Below are 12322 nucleotides of genomic sequence, written 5' to 3'. Positions count from 1 at the left end.
CAGTCTGTCCTCAACGGGTTAACAGTATTCTATTGGCACTATGATATACAGAGACATGGAATGGCAAGGACAAACAATGAGAATTTGGGAAAACTACAATAATCATGTTGTTCTGCTCTTAAGAGGGTAAAATATTTCTTTTCTGAGTCATGCCCTCAAAGTTGGTCTTTTTAATGGCTCTGTTTTTGCACGTTTCCTTACTTAATTTGACAAATAGTCACACCCACTTCTCCCTAGTGCTCAGGGTGCCAGGTCTCTGACCAAATAACTATTGCCATTAGGATCCTGCATACGAGCGATTACATTTTGCCATCTTCCCATCTTGTATTGATCCCCTGCGTGCAGCTGGGCCCCATTTCATAAAAGGTTGATATAATAACAACTCTTGCTGGAACAGCAATTGTCATGGTAACGACAAGAATCCAGCTTCCTGATTGGCTGTTGCTATGGGAAATTGCCATTCCAGCAATAGTTGCCATCCTAACATCTTTTATGAAATGGGGCCCAGATGTGCTGTATGTAAACTTGGAGGAGAACTTCAGGCCAAAATTCACAAAGGTAGTTCATATCAAATTCATGGTTTGAATTTAATCCATGGGCTAAAATAAGTGCAAAATAGGCATACCTCTCACTTGTGAGTTTCAGCACAAAATCACTATTGGATGTCTGTCTGCACATGCGAGCTGTCATATGCATTTATGCAGAAGAAACCTGCATAAACCATGAACTACTTTTGTGAATGGTGGCCACAAAGTCTTGAAGGCTTTATCTTGATTAACATTCTGCAAACTACATATTATCATTGTGATGTTCACACCATCTCCATCAGTTCAAAATGAATTTTTCACACACACACACACACACGCACACACACACACACACACACTCACACACACACACACACACACACACACACGTACACACACACACAATTAAAACACACTGCTGCTTCATGATGCAGTCATTAGAAAACTGGGTACATGTGGTGACTTGGAAGTTTGTTATATGCAAAGTATATTGAGTGTCCAGTGAGTTTTTTTGGGTTTTTTTCATAGCAACTGCATTATTACAATTTCTTTTAACTTGGTGGAGCAAACTACTTGAGTACTGTGTTTAAAGCAGTTCTGTAGAATTTAGTAAATGTACTGACCTCAGGATATCTATGTGACATTTATTGTTTGGAGTGCCTGATGAGCCATCACTGTTACGTCGGAAAATAGTTTCCATATGATCTAATTTATTTTTGTTACCTACGATTGCCTAGAGGTAAAGGAAAAGAAGTGTTTCTGATGGTTTGCCTTGAGGTAAAGCTACATGTATAAGATGCATTTGTAACAGTGCATAGTGGTCGGACTAAGTGTTTTGGTAACCACAGTTTCTGTGGTAAGTTGGCAGGTATTGTTGCTTCTTTACTGCCATTGAAAGACAAAACAGATGAATCTCCTATCATTTCTGAGGGTTTCCTATGAAAGTGGAAACACCACTTCAATACACTGGTGTAATCAAGACATTAGGAAAGGTTGTTGGCATAGCTAATCATAACATTCATTCTGTAAATGCATTAATCTATTTACATTACAAGACATGTGCCTTTCTGTGTCGTATGTGTCTGGAGGTCGTATCCTCCTACATTCTTATACGTGTGTTCATCAACAACTCAAGCTAGTTGATTATGCAGCTCTGTGTGAGCAATTGTATTGTGTGTTTCATGTTAACATTCTCTCCTGTCAACGAATTTTCCCCTGTCCAATGTATGTCTACTCGTGCAAGGTTTAATGTATTTTCAATGATCTTCCATTGTTGGTCTATTTAGGGTAAAATCTAATTTACGGCACAGTCATGAGCATAGGAGCTTGTGATCATGTGGTGAGAAGTCATTGCACATACAGTGGATTCCTGTTATAACAAAGTCCTCGGGACCGGCACTTTTCTTTCGTTATATTGACATTTCTGAATAAATGAACAATAAACAAGATAGAGCGGATAATGTTGCAGCCTGAATTTTTACTTCATTGTAACCGGACTTTCATTGTAACTGTGTATGTTATAACGGGATTGCACTGTAATGTGGAAAACAAAATACACAGTATGACGAGATATAATGTTTATCAAACTCAACTGAACAGAAAATAGTATTGATTGTGGGGAAAATTCTCACTTTTACACCATGAATGTCTACTAGAAAGGAACTGAATTTCACGATTCAATGTCATTGGTGTAATGGATTTTTGTAAAATCATATTCAGTTTCACTATAATTGTGATAGATCAAAGAAATATCGTGAAAAATGTTTTACTGACACTCATGACTTCAGATAGCAATGTACATATATGTTGCAAGTCTGTTTCTGTGGACAGTAATATGGTAATGTACATAGGTAATGTGAGCTCACATTCCATGAAGTGATATGAGACATCTTGATGAACAATATGAAATCTATCTTATATTAAATAATAAATATACATAAATGTGCAGCGATCTTGTTGATTTTGTCCTTGGCGCTGGAAGTTGTGTCATTTTGGCATGTAGAAAATGCCACATCCCCATGCAGTACACATCTCTTTTCAAACAAACACAGCACACCACTCACAAGTACGTACTATGCAAAACATTGACATTCAAAGTCGCACGCTTGGTATCATAAGACTGACAAGAATCTTTTCTTCAACATTTGTAATTGCTTCGCAAAATGACCACAGATAATTACAATGTACAACCATCTTGACTTAAGTGAACACTTATCTCCATCCAGCACATGGCTTTGTAAAAATGAGGTCAGGGAAACTTTATCATATCACCTGAGATCAGTGCTGACTGAGAATGAAATCCTTTGAACAATTTCACCGTCATGCCTTCTAATCTATGTGCTGCCTGTTCCTATGACACCACAACAGTCATTACAAATCTCACAAGCTTACACTTTTATTGAAGCTTTGCTTGATGATGCTGCAGAGCCATAGCAGAGTTTCGGTATGTTGTAAATCAGGATATCCTCTGCGATTTGATTGGACAGGCTTTTCCTATCCTGCATCCCTGAAGAAAGGCTACAGCTAGAAACATAAAATGCATCTCAGATATGATTCGGCACACCATACACCGGGGTACCATTGTAATCCAGGGTATGGCATTGTGCAGTGTCATCTCATGTCCATCATCATACAGTTGTGTATGTTGTCATGGTGACTATTTTCTCATCATCAGCACCGGCATAAATCTGCGCGGTGATAACGATTCAAATGCTGATTTTCCTTCCATATCAACTTTTAAACAGTGAAGATTTCAACAGAGCATGTAAATGAGAGAAAAAAAGTTATTATTTGCATGTATTTATTGTTGCATAATCACAAACAAAAAAACATTTTTAATGCAAAATAGTACTAAAAATTATTTTTACACATTTTAGTAACCCAGGGTTCAACGCTGACAAAAAATAATTCAACAAAATGCCGAATTCTCATTTGGTACCCCAGAGTACCAAATGTTGCATCATATATTATAGTGGAGCTCCTTGTCAAATTTATCATTCATGATGTGCTCAAATTCAAAGAGATGCAACTTCAGTCTGGAATACACAATACTTTGGGAACCCTTTGGGGCAGAGGCACTCTAACGCACATTCCCATGGACAGAATGAAAATCCATGTATCGTGGAAAACATCTTGATGCTATTCACTCCTCCTTCTTGCACACACTTCTCGATCATCCTTTCAGAATGTAGGACTTTGCTGTGGCAATCAGCACTCTATATAAAGGGTATTAAGTAGTCCAAACAAGAGGATTATTTGTCAGAGACAAGACCTGGATGATGCAGACACTACGTTGCCGCGGAAGCAATGATGCGATCCTTGAGAGGTCCCAGTGCATTAGTGGCCTGCAGGCCGAGGCTGCGGACTAGCACGGCGGCAGGATTGTTGGTGGAGTAGAGTCTCTTCAGTGCGTCGATGGTTCCCATGACGGGCACCACGTGGCGCTGGCGCTGGGATTCGTAGTCTATCAGGTGAGTTGTCGACCCTGGATATTATTCACAAAGAGCCAAACATTAACTTTTTTGGTTGTTTCGGACTAGATAATGCTTATAATGTCTTTGCATCTGAGATTTGTCATTTGAGCAGTATAACCGCCAGGACATATTGCTTGAGGAGTATGATCCAGGGACAAAATGCTTTTTATGGAAAATTCAGATGGTTGAATGGGAGAAAGTCCATTTCATCTTGTGAGGACAATTGGTACTGTCTATTTGAAAGGGAAAATATACACAACTTGCTGAGCTTTGGGTGTGCTTCAATGCTGCAGTATATGCCCTAAAAGTAATTAATAAAGAAACAGATTAGCTAAAACATAAAAAATCACAAAGACTCCACTACTGATGCATAATATCGTAGTGGCTTAAGCCCTACAATAGTTATTAACCCGTTTAGGACGGACTGATTTTGCTACAACACGCATTTCCCATAGACACCTGCCCGAGTATACTCGGGACTCGTCCTCAACGGGTTAAATTACATTTGAAAGATGTTTCCTGGATTTAATTCTCAGTGGTTGATTACACAGTTCCCACACACTCCTTGATTATGTGGAAAATGAAATGAGAGCTTAATTACACATCTTCACCAAACATGCATGTACGCTACAAAGTGTGAATAGTATCTGTTATCCAAAATACTTTAACAATGTGTTCCCTCGACCAGACTTGTGCTATAAATACCCCCATTATCATTATCACAATTGTTATCATTATTATTGAAGTGCCACTTTGGTCAGGTCTTACTTGCACATTTTAGAATGTTGCCTCTTACAAGTCCATGAAAGAAGAAAGAATGAAATATGTCAAGGCTTTTCATAAATCAGAATGTTCATCACGTAATGCTACATTTGTCTCATTAAGAAAATTCACAATGTGCAAGTAACTACAAAACAGATTGACTGCTAGGAGAAAAACTATGTGGCAGATGCTCACCTAAATCCTTCCCCTGTGCAGCAGCCTCGGACAAGACCTCCGCAAGTGTGGTCACGTCCCCAAAGCCAAGGTTAATACCCTGACCAGCCAGGGGATGTACCCGATGTGCCGCATCACTGAGGAGAAAAATAGGATGGGGATGGGGATTATTTCTGTTTACACTGTTACAACATGGTGGCAGCTGATTCCACATGTTGCAACACCTTCGAGGTTTCTGTGTTATTTCATATTTTAGGTTTTGTTATGCTTTTCTACATGTTTGTTCATTTGTTGTTGTTTTTCTGGAAGGGGGTGGTCCATAGATCATTTGATCACTTTAGCTGAATATGATCAATGATGTAGCAGACTGTAATCTGAAACAACATCATCACATAAACCTTTACCCCGTCGAGGACGAGTCCCGAGTATACTTGGGCAGGGGCCTTATGGGAAATTTGTGTTGTAGCAAAGTCAGTCTGTCCTGAACGGGTTAATACCACACAACTTGCAAGCTTACAGCTGAGGGCAAAGTTCTAATGACATCTACAATAAAGAGAGTCTACAAAGCATTTTCTGTGCCTTGTCACCACTCTGACAGCCAGGTGGGTCCAATGCATGCAGCTCATGCAATTACATGTACTAATTCATTGAAATTCCCACATCTGTAGGCTTTCATTTGCTATACAGTGCACTCCCGTTATAACGAACACGGTTATAATGAAATTCCGGTTACAACGAAGTTAAATTTAGGGCCACAACATTGTAAACTCTATGTATTTTTATTGTTTATTCATTCGGTTATGACGAAATTTCGATATAACGAAAGAAAATTGCCGGTCCTGAGGACTTCGTTATAACGGGAGTCTACTGTATCCCTACAAGGTGTACCCTATCTCACCATCTTGAATAATGGTTTTCCTCTGAACTGCTTTGGCTCTTAATCTAAGTCCATCAAACTTACTTTTGCATCCACCTACTGTCATAGCCTAATACAAGTAGGCCATGTGCTTTGACAGCTCTAAACACCACCTAAATGGCTGAATAAGAATACTGTATAAGCCATACATGTATATATAGCTAGTCTTCTTTTTCATTTTTTTAATAAAGACTTCCAACCATTTCACCAGTGGTTAAATTTGTGACCAATGAGTACAATACTGAACGGAGAAATGTATGTGTGCATGTCAAATTCATATTGGGATCAAGGCTAATATTTTCATGCGTTATTATATTTGCAGAGAGGACTTGACTTACAAAAATAAAATGCTCATGAAATATGTGGCATATACAGTATATAGAAACAAATATATGGAGGCAGCCTACCCAATGAGAGCAACTCTGCTGTCCACATATTGAGGGGCATGGCAGAGCCCCAGAGGGAAGGAGGCTCTGCTGCTGGGATCCACGCCAGAGATGCTGGGGGGCAGCTGGCGGATGGATGAGCCCTCCGGCTTGACGGCCGACAGGAATCCTCCAAAGAGCTGGGTAGCGGCATCCACAGTTGGGTGGTGGTGACTGTCATCCCACTGAGATGGGCAGGATGATAACACAGAAGAGACAACATCAAAGAGCATAAGATGAAGATGGCCACCAAAAAAAAAAAACAACGAAATAAAAACAAACAAACAAACAAATAAATAGATAAAGAATACTCAGAGTGAATTGAGGAAAGACTGAAAAAACATAACATAGGAATACTCATCAATGTGAAACATTTTGCACTGCAGAAATGTTGTGCTCCGCTGAGCTATTGTAAAAATAATAAGTTAATATTTTGGGAAATATCAAATTATGAACAAAGTATAATCTCATCACAATCAAGAAGTTATAATCACAAAATGCAGTCCGACCTCTTTCATCCAGCTTCCCTTTATATGAATCTCTCTATTATCCCGACGTGATTTTGCCATGATTTTTTTTTTTTTAAATCTAATAATTTGGGGAGAAGAGGGATTTCACACTGAAACAAAATTCCTGCACAAACTCGTATGAATTACATAATGTAGTTCCCAAAATAATTAACATACATTCACATCAAAACATAATGCCTTCAGTGACACTTCGTGGTGGAGGCATAAAAGAAAGTAAGGTGTGTGAAATAGTGTAAAGTTGTTACTAAAAGCTTAGAGCACTTACAAAAGCATTATTGACTGCTTCCACAAAATCTTGCTCCTCCATGTTGACGAGGTCTTTGGAGTGGTCGGGACTTGTGGACCAGACAAGAGAACTCATGTCATCACTCAACTGCACGTAGTAAAACAAAAACAAAAATAAGATGAAATACCAACATGTTTAGGATGAAAATACATCAGGAGGAACAATCTGTCAATGACCGAGACAACTTCACCATATATGAACACATGCAAATGCACTCTAGTCAGAACCTTCTAACATGGACCAGTCCACCTTTTTGGTCTTTAACTGCCATGTTGTGGACTCAAGAACATGAAATTATGTCAGAGACTTTATATAATAATTGTACCGCACTTAATTTTGAGTGTTCACACAGTGGACAGCCTCTCTTCCTAATAAATGTTCAACCTTTTTTTCAAGATATATTCATGCATCCGTTAATCCACGGTTGGGTGTACTGAACACATTCTGTAACTGCGCATATCACTGGTTTGTATGTGTCTTCCTTAAAGGAGTGTATTCCTGATATGATATGTGTTTCCAGACATGTGCAAATGCCCCGTCCATTCACCCCCACTCACAGAGTACCATCAAACAAAATCCAGTTTATCAGATGCAATGGCCACAGGCAATTAACATCTTATATCATATCATTTGAATACACCAAGACATATAATTAATGGATGTTAGCAGTTAATGAACAAAGAAACATACTGGCATTGGTGTGTTCATGGCAGAATAAATGAATTCTTGGTGCTTCTTCAACAGAGATCAAAAAATGTAAACGTATGTATTCATCAGCAACACTTGTTTCACAGCATGTAGATAATGTATGGCTATAGCTTGCCTCAACAAATGGTCACAAACAGGGTTCACATTCAAGCTGGTAAAAAGTCTCATTTCACACTTTGCAACCAAATTTTTGCTGGCTTTCAACCATTTTCTCAAACTCACCGGAAGAAGTGCTATTGGCCCTGATGGTAGAAAACGTTGCCAAGCAACAATGTTTTCTGTTGGCTGTAAGTAAATGGAAATGGTCAAAGAGGCAAGAGGGTAGAACATTAGAGTATGATTGCATGACTACCTCAAACACTCAAGAGAGCAACAGAATACATTATGTACAGCAATCACAATATCTTTCCTTCTCAATAGTTTGAACATTACGTTATCATCATACGTTCACACTTCTTACTTATTTTATGTCAACAAGGTATAATTTGTCATGAATAAGGCACATGGTCTAAGAAGCCAACACAGGTTGAACACGGATATGATTCATAATATGAAACCAAAACCAAACCAGAAATTAATGTATTTTGTGTCATTATTTCAGTCAAATACCATGGTATTTTACCATGCTTTGAATATTTGCATCAGCAAAGCAAAGATAATGACATCTTAATGCATTTCTAAAGGGACCAACAGCTTATGTATGTCACACCCAGGTGAAATTGCACAAGGCTCCAGAGTGAATAAAGGTGCTGGTTTTCAAGAAGACATGTGTACATTCATTTCTTGTTTTGAGCCTTGGTGGGGCAGGGGGCGGAGGGCACTGGAGGGTGAACGGGAGGGGATGTGTCTTACCTCTGCCAAGTTTAGAGTGGCGACCACAGCCCACTGGTCATAGTTCCAAGCCAGCTGCTTCAGGCCAGTCATCCTTCTCACCGATGACCTGGCACCGTCAGCTCCCACCACCAGCCGGGTCTTGATGACACTCTCCTCGCCTTCCAGATGCACCTGGGCCCAGCTCTCCTCCTCGAATTGCCCCTGAGGAGGGATCTGGATCGAGCTCAGTCTACGGAGACAAGCAATCAGTCAAGTGTTTCCATCTTCAGAGGCAGAAGAGTCACTTGTATTTTTCAAAGTGATCAAAACAATTATGGGATTACTGTAATACCAAGCCATGCTGGCATATTGCCAATGGTAGGTCATTCTAGGAGAATAGCGTTACAGGGCTGCCAACCTTGAGTGAGAGTTTGGTGTGAGACACTGCGAGAGAGCAAGCGGAGTGACCTCGGATCCTGGCTAGCACCTGGCTGCCTGCTGTGTGGCTGTACGTACGTATGTACGTACGTACATGTACTACGTACACAGTCAGTGTATGTAAAGCGATGTAAAGCACACGTCATAGCCGGCCATACATGTACTGTAATTTGCCAAAAGTACAAGCTACGCTCACGTGGTATAGGTAGAAACCAATCATAATCCAATAGCTCGTCTGCACGCGAACCGAAAACGATTACCCTGGTATTGTTGGTTAAGCTTTACACCCGCGCGGGAAAATCTCGAAATTTTGGGCTTGGGCATATCGATATTAGGAATATCAGAGAATTTAGAGATACACATATATTTATTTTTGTAGTCATGTACAGTCCATTTTGGGGGTTTAGCGTGAGATTTCGTTTATCAGAGTGAGACGGTCAAAATTGGTTGAATTGCGTGAGTCTCACGCTCAATGCGTGAGAGTTGGCAGCCCTGGTGCTAACACTCACAAGGCTACCCTGGGTAATTTAGTCCATATTATCAATGTATCGTTAACAATCCCAATTTACTGCTGCAACAATCAGACGCTGTGATTGGGCTGAATTTTGCAGATGGCTTGTGCAAAATAATCAGACACACAAATGAAAAATTAAGTATTTTACTTTCATAACATTAGTTTTAAACCCTACTATGAGCTCACTATGATAGCAGTGAAAGAGCAAGTAAATACCCTGTAAATGCCACATTGCATGAAACCACTTAAAACAGTCAAAACCACTTTGTAAAATTTCCATGGAAAACTGCCACATCGATAATAGATGTGTTCTGCACATATACAAAATATTGTATGCAACTGCACTGTATGCAGAGTTGTTGCACCAAATGCCCTGAAAAAGTTTGATCTGTTAAGGTCACCAAACTTGACAATACCACCACAAAAAAAAAAAAAAAAAAAAAAAAAAAAAATTGCAGCAAGTGCTTGTAGTGTGTGATTCTGGAAAATTAATAATAATAAAAAAAATAAGTCCTACAGCCACAAGGATGGATTACCTCACATTCAGTCAAAATGATGATGATACTTTCTTTTCTTACATGACTATCATGTAAATGAGTACCTCTTTTCATACTGCACTTCAACATTGCTCTTCACTCCATCCAGCTGACTCAAGAGGGCAGCATTCGTGACATCATTCTCCACGATGTAGGCCATATCTTCTGACAGGTCAGGGGACTGGTTGAAGGCAATGAGTGCATCTGAGCAGGCATCCCACACCTGCATACGGCGGAAAGGCTTCACTCTCACTTTCACCATGTGCTGCCATGCTCCTATGTCTAACAGTAGAATTATTATTGAGAGAAAGTTTAATACTGGTAGTTGTTCAATAGCATTCAAGACAAGAAAAGGGATGATACAGTGAACTAACAAAGCAAATGCACTGGGGAAAAATCAAACATACTTACATGTATGATTCCCAAATTCCCTCTTCATGAATTTCATTCTTTTTTATCATTTGTTTAGGGCATACACATGTATGGTACCAATCATCCTCCTGATAATTCACCTCTTTGGATTTGTCAATGAAAAAAAGCAAGGAAGACTTTATCTGAATATATCAAGTATTTTACAAAAAGGAAAAAAAAAGAAGAAAAGTATTTGGATGGAATACCTTGTCAAAGAACCATTCATAATAATTTCTGAAATATCATCTGGTAAGTTTGGCTATATCACAGCACCTGACACACTTGGTTTAATAGTAAAGTTAATGTTTCATCGCAAACAACATTACAAAAGTACCTGTTTTGTCCATTGAACAAAAATATTATAAAAAAGAGGAACTTACATGTATACTGTATATTACAAGTATTACCCTTCTATACCGTGTGTCATATCTTCTTTCAATTATTGTCACATTTGCTTTGTTTGACACCAGTTCAGATATTATCACATAGTGTCAAATGGAGCAAAATGGTAAACACACACATACACACACACACACACACACACACACACAAAGGAAAAAAAAACAAACAGCCCTACAAGTGTATTATGGGATATTATCTGCCAGAAAGAAAAATAATAATGAGGACAATAAAATAATTAAAATAAACAAATAGATAAGATTTGAAAACATGACTTTTTACCTGTCAAAAGTTTGACCGAGTTGTGGTTGAGGGAACACACTCTGTTGCTGTACTTTTCAGGCAGCTCACTAAGCATCTTGGGTGGCTTGCCCTGCTCTAGGAGCAGAATGCGATGGTCAGCCAACCTTGGGTCTTGACCTGCAGTGATTCACACAGGTGAAACAATCAAAAGAAGTTTTCTTTCTTATTCATACAAAGAATATCGCATTGAAGACTTCAAGAGTTATTTTGACACATAAGCATTGTTTTTAGTGTAGTTTAAATAAAAGATTTTCCTTTCCAAAGATCTATTATGGCATGCGATTAAATGTTACACTTTACAGTTCACAAGGTTAACAAACAATTGCGAATACAACTACAATTTTGTACAAGTCTGGATGCTCATACTCGTGGAAGGGGGTGTGCACTTCCAGCAAAGTTTTTAATTTAGGTAACTTGCCATCTAAAGCAAGTGAAATTATCTTACCCTGTGGCCCTGCTGAGTGCGAAAAGTTAGGTTACATGAAAAATTCCACTTTTACACTCGGGTCTAGAGACAGTATCAATGACCATATCCTTATATGAATAATCCATCCATCTATGAGGGGTCAATAAAAACCATTCCTTTCCAAAAGACAATTCTATTGACACACTCTGTAAAGAACAGTTCAAAACAATGAAATGAAACTATCTTGTCTTGGATTCTTAGAGTAGACTCTACTACGTCTAGATTGATCAATTACTGGTCGAGCTCTTGTCCATGACATTATCACACAATTAAATATCATTAAAGTTGTACAACTTGTGAAGTTTTGAAGTTGTTTTATACGTTAGACCTCTTATCTTACAGCTGATTATGATATCAGTTTAGTTACCCAAAGCGCACGCCATCGCCTGTCCAGCCATTCCCCCGCCAACGATCACCACATCGTAGAGATCATCCTCAGATGTCGTCTGCCAGCTGCCGACCATCGGCCTCTTCCTCTTGGCAGCATGGCTACTCATTTCTCTTCCTCGACAACCATGGCGAGGTTGACCACCTGGGATAGCTGCACATGATGAAACAACTCTGACAGACTTTCTGATCCCCGGGTTTACGGTACTTCTTCTACAAGGTGTCGGACTATTACAGGACAACCAAGTGCAATT

General features: G+C 39.2%; 1 protein-coding gene across 1 annotated transcript; it reads right to left on the bottom strand.

Moving 5' to 3' along the window:
• Positions 1 to 3513: 3513 nt before the first annotated feature.
• On the bottom strand, positions 3514 to 12257 carry LOC139708616 (ubiquinone biosynthesis monooxygenase COQ6, mitochondrial-like). The gene is made up of 9 exons (XM_071620558.1): positions 12049 to 12257; positions 11195 to 11332; positions 10168 to 10384; positions 8654 to 8864; positions 8024 to 8086; positions 7073 to 7180; positions 6260 to 6462; positions 4958 to 5073; positions 3514 to 4011 (listed from the first exon to the last, which is right to left on the bottom strand). The coding sequence occupies exons 1-9, from the start codon at positions 12176 to 12178 to the stop codon at positions 3815 to 3817; spliced, it is 1383 nt and encodes a 460-aa protein (XP_071476659.1). The 5' UTR covers positions 12179 to 12257; the 3' UTR covers positions 3514 to 3814.
• Positions 12258 to 12322: the final 65 nt, after the last annotated feature.

This window comes from Diadema antillarum, unplaced genomic scaffold (assembly GCF_040938485.1).
Source record: "Diadema antillarum isolate AM-2024a unplaced genomic scaffold, OU_Dant_1.0 seq00001356_RagTag, whole genome shotgun sequence".
NCBI lineage: Eukaryota > Metazoa > Echinodermata > Echinoidea > Diadematoida > Diadematidae > Diadema > Diadema antillarum.
The sequence above is the reverse complement of the archived record's forward strand: the minus strand, read 5'-3'. Positions and strand labels throughout refer to the sequence as shown.

Coding starts and splice junctions, on each gene's coding strand:
- LOC139708616 (XM_071620558.1), bottom strand. CDS start 12,178: ATGAGTAGCCATGCTGCCAAGAGGAAGAGGCCGATGGTCGGCAGCTGG. Junction 7,181..8,023: donor GGCCAATAGCACTTCTTCCG/GTGAGTTTGAGA, acceptor TACTACGTGCAG/TTGAGTGATGACATGAGTTC. Junction 6,463..7,072: donor AAGCAGTCAATAATGCTTTT/GTAAGTGCTCTA, acceptor TGCCCATCTCAG/TGGGATGACAGTCACCACCA.